The sequence below is a fragment of the Heterodontus francisci genome, chromosome 1 (genome assembly GCF_036365525.1).
Source record: "Heterodontus francisci isolate sHetFra1 chromosome 1, sHetFra1.hap1, whole genome shotgun sequence".
In the NCBI taxonomy this organism is placed as follows: domain Eukaryota; kingdom Metazoa; phylum Chordata; class Chondrichthyes; order Heterodontiformes; family Heterodontidae; genus Heterodontus; species Heterodontus francisci.
The window spans coordinates 74,474,823-74,492,939 of record NC_090371.1 but is presented as its reverse complement, the minus strand read 5'-3'; the positions used below and the strand labels follow the sequence as shown (position 1 = coordinate 74,492,939).

The following is an 18,117-nucleotide window of genomic DNA, read 5'->3' as shown; positions in this document are numbered from 1 at the left end:
TGGCTTTGTGAGGGGCAGGTCATGCCTCACAAGCCTTATTGAATTCTTTGAAGATGTGACAAAACACATTGATGAAGGAAGAGCAGTGGATGTGGTGTATATGGATTTTAGCAAGGCGTTTCATAAGGTTCCCCATGGTAGGCTCATTCAGAAAGTAAGGAGGCATGGGATTCAGGGAAAGTTGGCTGTCTGGATACAAAATTGGCTGGCCCATAGAAGTCAGAGGGTGGTTGTAGATGGAAAGTATTCAGCATGGAGCTCGGTGACCAGTGGTGTTCCACAAGGATCTGTTCTGGGACCTCTGCTCTTTGTGATTTTTATAAATGACTTGGATGAGGAAGTGGAAGGCTGGGTTAGCAAGTTTGCCGATGACACGAAGGTTGCTGGAGTTGTGGACAGTGTGGAAGGCTGTTGTAGGTTGCAACGGGACATTGACAGGATGCAGAGCTGGGCTGAGAAGTGGCAGATGGAGTTCGACCTGGAAAAGTGTGAAGTGATTCATTTTGGAAGGTCGAATTTGAATGCAGAATACAGGCTTAAAGACAGGATTCTTGGTAGTGTGGAGGAACAGAGGGATCTTGGGGTCCATGTCCATAGATCGCTCAAAGTTGCCACCCAAGTTGATAGGGTTGTTAAGAAGGCGTATGGTGTGTTGGCTTTCATTAACAGGGGGATTGAGTTTAAGAGCCGCGAGGTTATGCTGCAGCTCTATAAAGCCCTGGTTAGACCACACTTGGAATATTGTGTTCAGTTCTGGTCGCCTCATTATAGGAAGGATATGGAAGCTTTAGAGAGGGTGCAGAGGAGATTTACCAGGATGCTGCCTGGACTGGAGGGCATGTCTTACAAAGAAAGGTTGAGGGAGCTAGGGCTTTTCTCATTGGAATGAAGAAGGATGAGAGTTGACTTGATAGAGGGGTACAAGATGATGAGAGGCATAGATAGAGTGGATGGCCAGAGACTTTTTCCCAGGGTGGAAAGGGCTATCACCAGGGGGCATAATTTTAAGGTGATTGGAGGAAGGTTTCGGGGAGATGTCAGAGGTAGGTTCTTTATACAGAGAGTGGTGGGTGCGTGGAATGCGGTGCCAGCGGTGGTAGTAGAAGCAGATACATTAGGGGCATTTAAGCGACTCTTGGATAGGTACATGGATGATAGTAGAATGAAGGGTCGGTAATTAGTTTGATCCTAGAGTAGGTTAAAGGTTCGGCACAACATCGTGGGCCGAAGGGCCTGTACTGTGCTGTACTGTTCTATGCTTTAATACATCCACAGGTTCCCCTTTATCCACAGCACATGTAACTCCCTCAAAGAACTCCAATAAGAACAGTTAAACATGATTTCCCTTTCACAAAACCATGTTGACTCTGCCTGATTACCTTGCAAGTTTTCGAAACGCTCTGCTATAACGTCTTAATAATAGCTTCTAACATTTTCCCTAAGAGAGATGTTGAGCTAACTAGCCTGTAGTTTCCAGCTTTCTGTCTCCCTCGCTTTTTGAATGAGTTACATTCGCTATTTTCCAATCTAACGGAGCCTTCCCCGAATCTGGGGAATTTTGGGAAATTAAATCTAACATAAGAACAAGGAGCAGGAGTAGGCAATTCAGCCCCTCAAGCCTGCTCTGCCATTCAATACGATCATGGCTGATTTCATCTCAGCCTCAACTCCACTTTCCTGCCCATTCTCCATAACCCTTCAACCCATTCCCAATTAAAAATCTGCCTACCTCCTCCTTAAATTTACTCAAAGTCCCGGCATCTACTGCACTCTGGGGTAGTGAATTCCACAGACACACGACCCTTTGAGAGAAGTAATTTCTCCTCATCTCTGTTTTAAATCTGCTACCCCTTATCCTAAAACTATGACCTCTCGTTCTACATTGCCCCACAAGAGAAAACATCCTCACTACGTCTAGTTTGTCAATTCCCTTAATCATCTTATATACCTCAATTATAAAAATGCATCAACTATCTCACTAGCCACTGTTTTTAAGACCCTAGGATGAAGTCCATCAGGACCCGGAGACTTGTCAGCCCGCAGCTCCAACAATTTGTTCAGTACCACTTCCCTGGTGATTGCAATTTTCTTGAGTTCCTCCCTCCCATCCATTTCGTGACTTACAGCCAATACTGGGATGTTACTTGTATCCTCAATAGTGAAGACCGATGCAAAATATCTGTTCAATTCATCTGCCATCTCCTTATTATACATTAATTCCCCAGACTCACTTTCTATTGGACCAACGCTCACTTTGTTAACTCTTTAAAATATGTATAGAAACTCTATCTGTCTTTATATTTCCAGCTAGCTTTCTCTCGTACTCGAATTTTACCTTCCTCATCAATCTTTGCTGTTTTTTTATACTCTGTCCAATCTTCTGACTTGCCTCCGATCTTTGCACAATTATAGGCTTTTTCTTTAAGTCTGACACTATTAACTTTTAGTTCACCACAGATGACAGCTCCCACCCTTGGAATTTTTCTTTCTCGTTGAAATGTATCTATTCTGTGTACTCTGAAATATCCCCTTAAATGTCTACCACTGCATCTCTATTGACCTACCCCTTAACCTACTTTGCCAGTTCACTTTAGCTAGTCCTGCTTTCATGCCCTCAATTACCCTTATTTAAGTTTAAAATACTCATCTTGGACCCACTCTTTTCTCCCTCAAACTGAATGCAAAATTCAATCATATTATAATTGCCGCTACTTAGGGGCGCCTTAACTATGAGGTCATTAATGAATCCTATCTTGTTGCACAATACCAGGTCTAGTATAGCCTGCTCTGGTTGGCCCCAGAACATACTGTTCCAAGAAATTATCCCGAAAACAGTCCATGTACTCATCTAAGCTACCTCTGCCCATCTGATCTTTCCAGTCTATATTTAGGTTAAAATTCCCCATAATTATCGCTGTACTTTTCTTTACAGCTATGAGAAGGGTGATATGCTAAATGAAACATCAAATGATGCCCTATGGGTTGAGCTCAGAAATAAAAAAAGGGGCAGCCACACTACTAGGTGTGCACTATAGACCCCCAATAGTGAGAGGCAGATACAAGAACAAATATGTAGACAAATTTCTGAGTGCAAAAGCAATAGGGCAATAATAGTTGGGGATTTCAAGTGCCTGAATATCAACTGGGATATAAACAGTGTGAAGGGGGGCACAAAATTCTTGAACTGCATTCAAGAGAATTTTTTTAGCCAGCACGTAACTAGTCCAAAGAGAGGTGGCGCAATTCCAAATTTAGTCTTAGGAAATGAAGCTGAGCCAGTGGATGAAGTAGCAGTAGGTGACCAATTTGGAGATAGTGACCATAATAGTTTGTCCTTTTGCATAATAATGCAAAATCCAAGATAGAACAGGAGAAAAAGTTCTAAATTGGGGGAAGGCGAATTTGATGAAGCTGATAGGTGATCTGGCGAAAGTGGACTGGATACTGCAACTTGAAGGAAAATCAGTGGCAAACCAGTGGGAGGCATTCAAAAGTGAGATTCTACGGGCACAGTGTAGACATGTCCCTGGAAAGTAAAAGGGTGGTACTGCCAAATCTAGAACCCCCTGGTTTTCTAGAAGCGTACAGGGCAAGATAAAGCAGAAAACGAAAGCTTATGACAGTCACAAAAAACCTAATACTTTAGAAAGCCGAAAGGAGTATAGTATGTGCAGGGGTGAAATAAAAAAGTAAATTAGGAAAGCAAAGAGAGGACATGAAAAACTATTGGCAGGTAAAATTAAGGAAAACCCAAAGGTGTTTTATCAGTACACTAAGAGCAAGAGGAAAGCTAAAGAAAGGGTAGGGCCTATCAGCTGTACAAGGTAACTTAGGCGTGGATGCAGTAGATGTGGGCAAAGCCCTTAATGAGTACTTCGTCTCTGTCTTCAGAAAGGAGGGAAGATGCAGACATTGTCGTTAAAGAGCAGTGTGAAATATTAGATACAATAAGCATATGAGGGGGGGAGAAGTACTGGAGGGTCCGACATCTTTGAAAGTGGATAAATCGCCAGGGCTAAATGGATTGTATCCAGGTTGTTAAAGGAGGCCAGGGAGGAAATAGCAGATGCTCTGAGGATCATTTTCAAATCCTCACTAGATACAGGCGAGGTACCAGAGGATTGGAGGTCTACGAAAGTTGTACCATTGTTTAAAAAGAGTGCGAGGGATAGGCCAAATAATTATAGGATGATCAGTCTGACCTCAGTGGTGGGCAATTAGAATCAATTGAGATACGATAAACTGTCACTCAGAAAGACATGGATTAATCAGGGAGAGTCAGCATGGATTTGTTAAGGGAAGGTCATTATTTACTAACTTAATTGAATTTTTTGAGTAAGTAACAAGGAAGATTGATGAGGGTAGTGCAGTGGATGTTGTCTACATGGATTTTAGTTAGGCATTTGGCAAGTTCCCACATGGCAGACTGGTCAGAAAAGCAAACGCCCATGAGATACAGGAGAATGTGGCGAGTTGGATCCAAAATTGGCTCAGTGACAGTAAACAAAAGGTAATGGTCGACAGATGTTTCTTCAAATGGAAAGCGGTTTCCAGTAGCATCCCACAGGGCTCAGTGTTGGGTCCCTTGCTTTTTGTGGTATATATTAATCATGTGGACTTAAATGTGGGAGGCATGATTGAGAAATTTGCAGAAGACACAAAAATTGGCCATGTAGTTGATAGTGAAGAGGACACTTGTAGACTCCGGAATGCTATCAATGGTTTGGCTGAGTGGGCGGAGAAGTGGCAACTAGAATTCAACTTGCAGAAGTGTGAGGTAATGCATTTGGGGAGGGCAAACAAAGCAAGGTATCACACAACGAACAGGAGGATATTGAGAAGGGTAGAGGAAGTGAGAGACCATGGAGTGCATGTCCACAGATCCCTGAAGGGGGCAGGAGAGGTAGATAGAGTGGTGAAGGCGGCATATGGAATGCTTTCCTTTATTGGCTGAGGTATAGAATACAAAAGCAGGGATGTAATGCTGGAACTGTATAAATGCTGGTTAGGCCACAGCTGCAGTATTGTGTATAGTTCCGGTCACCGCAGTACATGAAGGACAAAATTGGTCTGGAGAGAGAACAGAGGAGATTTACAAGAATATTGCCAGGGCTTGAAAGTAGCAGCGAGGAGAAAAGATTGGATCGGCTAGGGTTGTTTTCCTTAGAACAGAGGTGGCTGAAGGGTGACTTAATTGAGGTGTACAAAATTGAGGGGCCTAGATAGAGTAGACAGGAAGGACCAGTTTCCCTAGCGGAGAGGTCAATTACCAGGGGGCACAGATTTATGGTGATTGGTAGAAGGATTAGAGGGGACATGAGGAAAAGAGAGGGTGATGGGTGTCTGAAATTCACGCCCGGATCAGTGGTGGAGACAGAAACCCTCAACTCATTTAAAAAAAGGTACCTGCACCTGAAGTGCTGTAACCTGCAAGGCTGCGGACCAGGTGCTGGAAGGTGGGATTAGAATGGGAAGCTAGTTTTATCATTTGGTGCAGATATGATGGGCTGAATGGCCTCTTTCTGTGGTTCTATTCAAATTAAAAAGCATATATATTAAACAAAGGCACTGCAGAAATATTGAAGATAGCAACCAGATCTGAAAAATATCGCCTTTTTGGAATCAAAACAGAAGTGTGATACAGTTTAGATCTTGACAATTTACCATATACAGAAAGTATGATAAAGAAAAAAGGCTTTCAATACACATTAGAGTTACCCCAGTTAATATTTTCATATTGTGAAACATGGAGCAGTTCCATTATTCTGCATAACATTGATAGGATCCTACAATGTTTTCCCCCTACTTTTATAAGCACCTCATACCCTCTTAACTGTTGTCCGTGCCCAAGTGAGAATCAACATTAACAGGTCTCCATAAAATTACCTCTTCCACATAATCATGACCAACAGGCTGAACATCACTCTGCAATGCAGCAAGTGCTGTCATGGGCTCCACTGCTGCCTCTGATTTGGTCTCTTGAATAGCTGGTGGTGTCACTTTAACTTCAGGTGTTTTGACTTCCTCAATTATAGTTCCTGTAGTCTGCAACCGGTTACCGCCTAGAGAACAATTCAATAGTTCAACTACCATAAATCAAGCAATCTGTACATGAACAATAGCTAACTGCTGTAATTTTACATGACAAATGGATTCACTTAAATGTATGACATTTAAAATAAAATCTAACAGTGATTTCATCATAGGTGTTTAATCACAGTGACTTTTTTCAGTCCAGATTGACCCAAGTAAACTCAGAGTAATGGCTCAGTCATAGAGAGATACAGCACTGAAACAGGCCCTTCGGTCCACCGAGTCTGTGCCGACCATCAACCACCCATTTACACTAATCCTACATTAATCCCATATTCCCTACCACATCCCCACCTTACCTCAATTCTCCTACCACCTACCTACACTAAGGTAAATTGGCCATTGTAAATTGCCCCATCAACCTGCAAGTCTTTGGCTATGGGAGGAAACCAGAGCACCCGGCGGAAACCCACGCGGTCACAGGGAGAACTTGCAAACTCCACACAGGCAGTACCCAGAACCGAACCCGGGTCGCTGGAGCTGTGAGGCTGCAGGACTAACCACTGCGCCGCCCCTAGTACAACAGATTTTGCCATCACTCATGACTTTGAGCATCCTTTACAACAACCATTCTATATTAATTACGATTCTTCTTCCTGTTCTTTCCCTCCATTCCTTTCAATCACAAATGTAGTAACTGGATAGTCAGATACCACTCTTCAGTTGCCACCACTTGGTGGTCTCAACAAGTTAGCAAATAGGAGCTGTAGTTAATGCAGAGCCAACTTGTTGATTTAAAAACACATAAGTAACTTAATAAATTCCAGTACTTACCTACAAAAGTTATCTTCGGGGTTGGTGCTTTTTTTGCAGCAAGCAGCTTGTTAGCAACATTATTGACAGATACAGCAGCAACTGGATTAGGCTTTACAGCAGTAGAGACAGTAGCAGTCGCAGCAGCCATACCACTGCTGGATCCTGTGAGTGGATTTGGAGTAGTTGGCTTGACTGAAGTTCCAGCTGTAGTTGTAGTCGTCGTCTGGCTTACCATGCTAGGTTCTGTGGATGGAATGGGCTTGCCAAGCTTGGTATGTAACTTAACTACCTAGATGAAATCATCAAAAGAAAAAAGAAAAATCACTGCTACTCAACAGTGGCAATAAAATTGCTTAATCAATTGACAGATTTGGTGAAACAATTGTGTTTTGAAGAATTCATGTTAATTATGAAATACAAGATACCATTTGCTAAAATCAAATGGGAGTTAGATTTTAAATAAATCAGTAATATCTAAAAGTTCTAATCCAATAAATTACCACAAATTTTATGTCTAATAATCCTGTCATCTCATTTGTTCTAATTAATTATCTTCATTTAGCTTCACTAAAATGCAACCTGGCTTTTGTTTCGTGCCTCCCCCCAATTTTTATTTGTTTCTTTTTTCAATCCTAACCCATTTCTTAACGCTTTACATTTGTCAACTTCTTATCCCTTCCAACCACCACTCTTGAATTACAAATATACTGTTTGATCAAATAATAAAAAAAAATCTTTTAAAGGATTTTGCAGGTGTGGTGTGATGGAAAAATGCAATAAATCAAAAAGTGTTGCACTAAATGCACAAAATGTGCACAATATCCTTGTCTATATAATGAGATAGACAGAAAACATCATGTCTACCATTTGGATATAGATATTCTGTTAAGCAATCTCCAAGAGATGACTGACAAAGTTCCATTAGAAATGATGCAAAATCAGCCTAGACCAGAGCATCAAGTTCAACAGTCTTCGCCAAATTAGCTGATCTCAGGTACAGTGATACGAAGGCTACTGCAACTTCTTGTTACACCTCAGTCCATGGAAAAACATCAAGTCAGCCAGGGTACCTGCTCATTACCAAAAGGCCCTTACTGCAAAGTGTGCACGAGCATGCTTGCTCATTACCAAAGCAGTTTTTATGCATTGTATTTGTGCAGTCTTCCTAGCCCAATAGGTCAAATTACTACTACTACGTGTGCCTCTAACATAGTAAAAACCCTCCAAAGTACTTCACAGGAGCGAATGGGAAATCATGTTTGACGAACCTGTTGGGAGTTTTTTTTTTGAGGATGTTACTAACTGAATTAATAAAGGGGAGTAGGTGTAAGTAGTACACTTAGATTTTTAGAAGGCTTTTGATAAAGTCCCCCACAGGAGGTTAGTTAGCAAAATTAAAGCATATGGGATAGAAGGTAATACACTGGCATAGATTAAAGATTGGTTAACAGGCAGAAAGCAGAGAGCAGGAATAAACTGGTTATTCTCGTATTGGCAGGGTGTGACTAGTGGGGCACCACAAGCATCAGTACTTGGGCCCCAACAGTTCACAATATATATCAATGATTTGGATGTGGGGACCAAATGTAATATTTCCAAGTTCGCGGATGACACAAAACGAAGTGGGAATGTGCGTTGTGAGGAAGATGCAAAGCAGCTTCAAGGGGATTTGGAAAGACTTAGTGAGTCGGCAAGAATGTGACAGTTGGAATATGAAAAACGTGAGGTTATCCATTTTGGTAGGAGGAACAGACGTGCAGAGTATTTCGTCAATGATAAGAGACGAGAAAGTGTAGATGTACAAAGGGACCTCGGTGTCCTAGTCAATAAGTCACTGAAAGCCAAAATGCAGGTGCAGCAAGCAATTAAAGCTATTAGCATGTCAACCTTTATCGCAAGAGGATGAGAGTACAGGAGTAGTGAAGTCTTGCTTCAATTGTATAAAACCTTGGTTAGACCACACCTGGAGTAGTGTGTGCAGTGTTGGTCCCCTTACCTTTGGAAGGATATTATTGCCATAGAGGGAGTGCAACAAAGGTTCACCAGATGTGTTTCCAGGCTGGCCTATGAAGAGAGATTGGGGAAACTAGGCCTGTATTCTCTAGAGTTTCAAAGAATGAGAGGTAATCTCATTGAAACCTACAAAATACATAAAGGGATAGAGAGGGTAGATGCAGCTAAGGTGTTTCCCCTGGTTAGGGAGTCTAGAATAAGGGGACACAATTTTAAAATAAGGGGAAGCCACTTAGGACAGAGATGAGGAGAAATTTCGCTACTCAGAGGGTTGTGAATCTTTGGAATTCTCTACCCCAGAGGGCTGTGGAAGTTCAATCATTGAGTATGTTTAAAGTACAGAATGACAGATTTCTAAATACAAATGACATAAGGGGATATGGGGATAATGTGGGAAAAAGGCATTGAAGTGGATGATCAGCCATGATTGTATTGAATGGCAGAGCAGGATGGATGGGCTTAATGGCCTACTCCTGTTCCAATGTTAACATTATTTGACACCAAGCCACATCAGGAGATATTAGGGCAGAAAGGCTTAGCTGAAGAGGTGAGTTTTAAGAAGTGAATTAAAGGAGGAAAGAGAGATAGAGGCAAAAAGATTTATGGATAGAATTCCAGAGGTTATGGCCTTGGTAGCTGAAGACATAGCCACCAATGATGCAGCGATTAAAACTGGGGACATTCAAGAAGCCAGAATTGGAGTAGCATAGATATATCGGAGGGTTGTCGGGCTGAAGGAGATTATAGAGATAGGGAGGGGGCAAGACCATGGAGGGACTTAAAAACAAGGATAAGAATTTTTTTTAAAAATAAATCGAGGCATCACTTAACTGGGAGCCAATACAGGTAGAGCACAGAAGCAATGTGTGAACGGGGCTTGTTGTTTAGACACAGACAGCAGAGTTTTAGATCATCTCAAGTTTACAGAAGTTGGAAGGCCGGCCAGGAGTGCATTGGAATCATCAAATCTGGAGTTAACATAGACATGGATGAGAGTTTCAGCAGATGAGCCAAAACACTGGTGGAGTTGGGCAATGTTACGGAGGTGGAAATAGACGGTCTTAAAGATGGCACAGTTGTGTGGTCTGAAGCTCATTTTGGAGTCAAGCATGGCACCAAGGTTGCAAACAGTCTGGTTCAGCATCAGACAGTTGTCAGGGAGAGGGATAGAGTTGGTGGCTAGAGAACAGTGTTTGTGGTGGGGACAGAAGACAATGGCTTCAGTCTTCCCAATGCTTAGTTGGAGGAAATTTCTGCTCTTCGAGTAATGAATGCCTGACAAGCAGTTAGACAATTTAGAGACACTGGAGGATTTGAGAGGTGTGGGGTGAGGTAGAGATGGGTGTTGTCAGCATGTATGTGGAAGCAGACACTGTTTTCAGATGATAAAAAGAAAATACTTGCATTTATATAGGGCCTTTCACAACCACTGGACATCTCAAAGCACTTTACAATCAATGAAGTACTTTTGAAATGTAGACACTACATTAATGTAGGAAACGTGGCAGACAATTTGTACTTAATCACCTTGCCGTTTGAAGTTTAATATGACCAGATAATCTGTATTTTTGAGATATTGATTGAGGGATAAATATTAGCTCCCCTGCTCTTCGTCGAAATAGTGCATTGGATCTTTTACATCCACTGAGCAGGCAGATGGACCTCAGTTTAGTGCCTAATCCAAAAGGCAGCACCTCCAACAGTGCAGCACTCTCTCAGATGTGCCAGTGCAGAATTTTGTGCCCAAGCCCTGGAGTGGGACTTGAACCTGGAATCCCGTGGCTCAGAGGTAAGAGTGCTACCAGCTACAAAAACCCTCGATCATCCTCCTCCAAACAGTCAAAAATTCCAGAAGTTCTCCATTTGACAGTCGTTGTAAAGTAGTGATGCTGATTAGGCAAGTCGTACAGGCATGGTTGCAATTTTTCTCCAAATTCAGACACCTACCTCAGGCTCAACCAGTGAGTTATACTGATTAGATACAAACACTTGGATTACCAGATTTGAAAATACTAAGACAAAAAAGTGGTTATAAAACTATGAACAATACTTCACCTTCTGATGCTTTGCTCCACGAATATGAGCTGCATAAGCATCAGCTCCAGTACATGAAACATCACAGAGCTCACAACGCAGCTGATTTTGAATGCCACGAGCTGTTCCAGTATTGCTGCTTTGGTTAGTAGTTTTCAGAGCTGCTTCCTTCTTCTTGTGTTTCTGTCCTTCCAAATGTTCCCTATAAGTCTAGTGAAGCAGAAACAGATTCATTTTTTCCTTGAATGTTCAACTGTGGGTAACCGCTTCCATTTTATACTGGTGAAAGTAAATCTGTTTTTTTTTTACTAAATTCAGAAGTGTGGAGCAGAGTTATCAGGGAACAAAGTGCTGCATTTAACGGAGTGCTAAAGTTGGGAAGTTGGTGCAGAGGGAGGAGGTGGTGCTGCTTTTTATTCTTTTTGTTTTACCTCTGGTAGTTGGTGTTTTTCTTTTGTCTCTAAGCTAGGAGACTGTAACTAGCTATTACTTTACTAAATTAGTAACTAGCTAACTAACCAAATAAATAAATAAGGTTAGACAGACATGGCAGGGCAGGTGAAATGCTGCAACTGCAACATGTGCGAGTTTGTGGAAAGCGTTGCATTCCTGGACAACCATACCTGCAGTAAGTGTCTGCAGCTTGAGCAACTTCGGCTCAGAATGGTGAACTAGAGTCCAAGCTGCAGACACTGCAGGGCATCAGGGAGGGAAAGAGTTACTGGGATGCTCTGTTCCAGGAGGTAGTCACACCCCTTAGGTTAAGCAGAACTTTAGAGTTGGTCAATGGTCAGGGACAGGAGTGTGAGACAAAATCAGGCAGGTATGGAAATCAGCATGCAGTGATGGAGGATCCTTAACCCTTGACTTTGACCAACAGGTATGAGGTACTTGATACCTGGGTGGATGAGAACAAGGACTGCAGGATGGATGGACAATCTGGCCATGGTGCAGGAAGTTATTCAAGTTGCCGGGATGGGGGGAAAGGGGGTGTTGGGTCGGGATGTAGTGAAAAGGATGTGGTAGTAATAGGGGACAGCATAGCAGGGGGCTAGATACTGTTTTCTGCAGCTGCAACCCAGAGTTCTGAAGGTTGTGTTGCCTTCCTGGTGCCAGGATTAAAGACAGCTCCTCGTGGCTGGAGATGAACTTGGAGTGGAAGGGGGTGGATCCAGTTGTCGCAGTCCATGCAGGAACCAACATAGGTAGAACTAGGAATGACGTTCAAGGAGTTGGGGTCCAAATTAAAACAGACCCTCAAAAGGTAATAATCGCTGGCTTGTTACCCAAGCCACATGCCAATTGACATAGGTCAAGCAGATTAGAGAATTAAACACATGGTTCAAAGAATGGTGTGGGAAGGGGTTTCGACTCATGGGGCACTGGTCCCAGTACTGAGGAGGGAGCTGTTCTATTGGGATGGGCTCCACTAAAACCGAGCTGGGATAAGTGTCCTGAAAAATTGTATAACTAGGGCTGTGGATAGGGCTTTAAACTAAAAGAGCAAAAGGCAGGATGGGGAGAAGGGTTAAGTGAAGGGAGATTTAGAAATCCAAAGACAAAAGTCGAAGCAATAGAACAGTGTACTGATTTGGGTAAACACAAGAAGAGTGGAACCGAAAGGGACAGAGAGTTTATTGGTAATAGTGCATCAGCAAATAAGGTCCATGCAAAGAATAGTTGTTTAAAAAAAAAACACACATTAAAGGCTCTTTATCTGAATGCACAAACCATTCATAACAAAACAGATGAACAAATAGAAATAAATGGTTTACATCTAACCACCATTACAGAAACATGGTTACAAGGTGACCAAGGTTGGGAAATAAATATTTCAGGATACACATTTCAAAAAGTCAGAGTGAATGGAAAAGGAGGAATAGCCCTCTTAGTAAAGGGTAACATAAGGGATCTTGGTTCAGAAGATCAGGAAGTAGAATCAGTATGGGTGGAGATTAGTATTAGCAAGAATCAGAAAACGCTGGTGGGAGTAGTTTACAGGCCCTCTAAGAGTAGTAATACTGTTGGCCAGAGCATTAAGCAAGAAATAATTGGAGCTTGTAACAAAGGCAATGTAATAATTTTGGGGGACTTCAGTCTTCACAGACTGGAGAAATCAAATTGGCAAAGGTAGTTTGGAAGATGAATTGGTACAATGCTTTTGCAACAGTTTCCTGGAACAATACATTGTGGAAGCAAATATGGATAAAGCTATTTTAGATTTAGTATTGTATAATGAGGCACAGTTAATTAATAATCTCATAGTAAAAGATCCACTGGGGAAAAGTAATGAACGAGGGAGCAGGAACGAGGTTGGGTAAACAGACAAGGTGGTATGATGGCATACAAACAATGGGAAACATTTAGAAAAAAATTTGAAATGTTCAACAAAAGTACATTCCATTAAAAAAACAAAAAATCTCTGAGCAAGAACCATCCGTTGGTTATCAGGGAAGTTAAGGATAGTATTCAATTAAAAAAGCCTGAAAATGTTGCAAAGAATAGTTAGTAAGCCTGAGGATTGGGAGTACTTTAGCAACTAGCAAAGGGTGGCCAAATCGTTGATAAAAAGGGAAAAAAATATATAAGGAGAGTAAACATCCAGGAATATAAAAATTTTGTAAAAGCTTACAAGTGTATAAAAACGGAAAGAGTAGCTAAAGCAAAACGTTGGCCCCTTACAGGCAGAGACTGGAGAAATTATCATGGGGAACGAGGAAATGGCAGACACATTGAACAAATCAGTGTCCATTTTCACAGAAGACACAAGTTACATACCAGAAATAGAGGGTAACCTCTTATTTGGCCTCCTTATCTCGAGAGACAATGGATAAGCGCCTGGAGGTGGTCAGTGGTTTGTGAAGCAGCGCCTGGAGGGGCTATAAAGGCCAATTCTAGAGTGACAGGCTCTTCCACAGGTGCTGCAGAGAAATTTGTTTGTCGGGGCTGTTACACAGTTGGCTCTCCCCTTGCGCCTCTGTCTTTTTTCCTGCCAACTACCAAGTCTCTCCGACTCGCCACACTTTAGCCCCGTCTTTATGGCTGCCCGCCAGCTCTGGCGAACGCTGGCAACTGACTCCCACGACTTGTGATCAATGTCACAGGATTTCATGTCGCGTTTGCAGACGTCTTTAAAGCGGAGACATGGACGGCCGGTGGGTCTGATACCAGTGGCGGGCTCGCTGTACAATGTGTCTTTGGGGATCCTGCCATCTTCCATGCGGCTCACATGGCCAAGCCATTTCAAGCGCCGCTGACTCAGTAGTGTGTTTAAGCTGGGGATGTCGACCGCCTCGAGGACATCTGTGTTGGAGATACGGTCCTGCCACCTGCTGGGACTGTTCTAGAATCTAGGGGAAATTTGGGAAATTATAACCAGTGCATCCACTATCTCTGCAACTATCACCTGAGGATGTAGGCCATCAGGTCCTGGGGATTTGTCACAAGGAGCTAATAAGCATGAGGAACTTAAGCAGAGAAGATGTATTGGAGAAACGTAAGGGACTAAAAGCTGACAAATCCCCAGGACCTGATGGCCTACATCCTCAGGTGATAGTTGCAGAGATAGTGGATGCACTGATTATAATTTCCCAAATTTCCCCTAGATTCTAGAACAGTCCCAGCAGTTTGGAAGTTAGCAAATGCAACACCACTATTTAAGAAAGGAGGGAGAGGGGAAACATGCCCAGTTAGCCTGACAAAGATCAGGAAAATGCTGGCGTCTATTATTAAGGAAGTCTTAACAAAATACTTAGAAAATCATAGTATGATCAGAGAAAGACAACATGGTTTTACAAAAGGGAAATCATTTTTACAAATTTATTAAGAGTTTTTTGAGGATGTAACTAGTAGGGTAGATAAAGGGGAACCAGATGATCTAGTATACTTCAATTTTCAAAAGGCATTCAATAAGGTGCCACACAAAAGGCTAATATGCAAGATAAGGGCTCATGGAGTTGGATAATCAATTAGCATGGATGGAGGATTGGTTAATGGACAGGAAGCAGAGAATAGGGAGAAACAAGGCATTTTCAAGTTGGTATGCTGTAACTAGCAGAGTGCTGCAAGGATCAGTGCTGGGGCCTCAGCTATTTACAATCTACATTAATGGCTTTGACGAAGAGACCAAGAAGAATGTATCTAAATTTGCTGACGATACAAAGCTAGGTGGGAATGTAAGCTGTGATGAGGCCACAAAGAGGCTGCAAAGAGATGTAGACAGGTTAAGTGAGTGGGCAACAAGGTCGCAGATGGAGTATAATGTAGGGAAGTGTGAGGTCATTCACTTTGGTCGCAAGAATAGAAAAGTAGAATTTTTTTTTTTTTTAAGAGGCATGAAACTTCTAAATGTTCATGTTCAGATACTTGGGTGCACTCATACAAGAAACACAAAGCTAGCATGCAGGTACAGCAAGCAATTAGAAATGTAAATTGCATGTTGGCCTATACTGCAAGGATATTGGAGTATAAGAATAAGGAAATTTTGATACAATTGTACAAGGCGAAGTTTCACTCGACTGGTTGCTGGGATGAGACGGTTTTCCTTTGATGAGAGGCTCAGTAAATTGGGCCTATACACTCTGGAGTTCAGAAAAATGAGAGATAATCTCATTGAAACATACAAGGTTCTGAAGGGGCTTGACAAGGTAGACAGAAGTCGTTTCCCCTGGCTGGGGAATCTAAAATACGGGGGCACATGTCTCACGATAAGTGGTCCATCATTTAGGACTGAAATGAGGAGAAATTACTTCACTCAAAAGGTGGCGAATCTTTGGAATTCTCTACCCCAGAGGGTTGTGGATATGTCATCACTGAGGATATTTAAGGCTGAGGCACAGATTTTTTGGCCTCCCAGGAAATCAAGGGAAAAAGAGGAGTGGGCAAGTAAGTAGATCACAATCGTTACAGTGCAGGAGGCCATACAGCCCATCGTATCCGCACCAGCTCTCTGAATGAGCAATTCACCTAATGCCATTACACCGCCTTCTCCCCGTAACACTGCACATTCTTCCGTTTCAGAGAACAGTCTAATTCCCTTTTGTATGCCTCGATTGAACCTGCCTCCACCACACTCAGTGCATTCCAGACCTTAACCACTCGCCACGTGAAATAGTTTTTCCTCCTGTTGCTTTTGCTTATTTTGCCAATTTAAATCTGTGCCCTCTCGTTCTTGAACCTTTCAGGAGTGGGAACAGTTTCTCCCTATCTGTCCAGATCACTCATGATTTTGAATACCTCTATCAAATCACCTCTCTGCATTCTCTTCCCCAGGGAAAACAGTCCCAACTTCTCCAATCTATCTTCATAACTGAAGTTCCTCATCCCTGGAATTATTTTCGTGAATCATTTCTGCACTCTCTCCAATGCCTTCACGTCTTTCCTAAAGTGCGGCGCCCAGAACTGGACGCAATACTCTAGCTGAGGCCAAACTAGTGTCTTCCTCTTTGCTCTTGTACTCTGTGCCCCTATTAATAAAGCCTAGGATACTGTGTGCTTTATTTACTGCTCTCTCAACCTGTCCTGCCACCTTCAATGACTTATGCACATACACACTCAGATTCCTCTGCTCCTGCATCAACTTTAGAATTGTACCTTTTATTCTATATTGCCTCTCCATGGTCTTCATACCAAAATGAATGACTTCACATTTCGCCGCATTGAACTTAATCTACCACTTGTCCGCCTATTCCACCAACTTGTCAATGTCCTTTTGAAGCTCTACACGATCCTCCCAGCTCACAATGCTTCGAAGTTTTATATCATTGAGTTGAGTCAGAAGATCAGTCACGATCGCACTGAATGGTGGAGCAGGCTCGAGGGGCTGGTCTACTCCTGATCCTATTTCTTATGTTATGTTCAACATCAGGAATGCTGTCAGCAGTCAGAGTAGAAATTTAAAGCACAGTAAGTGACTTTTTTTTTTATTCATTCATGGGATATGGGTGTCACTGGCGAGGTCAGCATTTATTGCCCATCCCTAATTACCCTTGAGAAGTTGGTGGTGAGCTGCCTTTCTGAACTGCTACAATCCATGTGAGGTAGGTACACACACAGCACTGTTAGGAAGGGAGTTCCAGGATTTTGACCCAGTGACAGTGAAGGAATGGCGATATAGTTCCAAGTCAGGATGGTGTGTGATTTGGAGGGGAAGTTGAAGGTAGTGGTGTTCCCATGCATCTGCTGCCCTTGTCCTTCTAGTTGGTAGAGGTTACAGTTTGGAAGGTGCTAAGGAGCCTTGGTGCATTGCTGCAGTGCATCTTGTAGATGGTACACACTGCTGCCACTGTGTGTCGGTGGTGGAAGGAGTGAAGGCTTGTGGATGTGGTGTCAATCAAGCGGGCTGCTTAGTCCTGGATGGTGTCGAGCTTCTTGAGTGTTGTTGGAGTTGCACCCATCACACTCCTGACTTGTGCGTAGAAGATGGTGGACAGACTTTGGGGAATCAGGTTGTGAGTTATGCGCCTCAGGATTCCTTGCCTCTGACCTGCTCTTGTAGCCACGGTATTTATATGGCTACTCCAGTTCAGTTTCTGGTCAATGGTAGCCCCTAGGATGTTGATAGTGAGGGATTCAGCTATCGCAATGCCATTGAATGTCAAAGGGAGATGGTTAGATTCTCTCTTGTTGGAGATGATCATTGCCTGGCACTTGTGTGGCACGAATGTTACTTGCCACTTCTCAGCCCCAGCCTGGATATTGTCCAGGTCTTGCTGTATTTCTACACAGACTGCTTCAGTGTCTGAGGTGTCGCGAATGGTGCAATCAGCAAACATCCCCACTTCTGACCTTACGATTAATGGAAGGTCATTGATGAAGCAGCTGAAGATGGTTGGGCCTAGGACACTACCCTGAGGAACTCCTGCAATGATGTCCTGGAGCTGAGATGACAGACTTCCAACAACCACAACCATCTTGCTTTACGCTAGGTAGGACGCCAACCAGCAGAGAGTTTACCCCGATTCCCATTGGAGAGAGATTGGATAGGCTGGGTCTGTTTTCTCTGGAGAGAAGGAGGCGGAGAGGGGACATGATAGAGGTACATAAATTATGAGAGGTATAGATAGGGCAGATAGCCAGAGTCTGTTTCCCATGGTAGGGGTCACTAAAACTAGAGGACGTAGATTTAAGGTGAGAGGGAGGAGGTTTAAAGGGGATCAAAGAGGTAAATTTTTCACACAAAGAATAGTGGGGATCTGGAATGAGCTGCCTGAGGTGGTGGTG

General features: G+C 42.8%; 1 protein-coding gene across 6 annotated transcripts in view; it reads right to left on the bottom strand.

The window, feature by feature from the left end:
* The window catches only part of zfr (zinc finger RNA binding protein), a 106,603-nt gene that overhangs the window by 42,287 nt on the left and 46,199 nt on the right, over positions 1 to 18,117 (bottom strand). For all 6 annotated transcript variants that reach the window (XM_068031931.1, XM_068031936.1, XM_068031937.1 and 3 more), the window contains 3 exons: positions 10,918 to 11,106; positions 6,868 to 7,138; positions 5,887 to 6,062 (listed from right to left, as the gene is read on the bottom strand). In XM_068031931.1, coding sequence (XP_067888032.1) covers positions 5,887 to 6,062; positions 6,868 to 7,138; positions 10,918 to 11,106 — 636 coding nt within the window. The remainder of the gene's footprint in view (positions 1 to 5,886; positions 6,063 to 6,867; positions 7,139 to 10,917; positions 11,107 to 18,117) is intronic.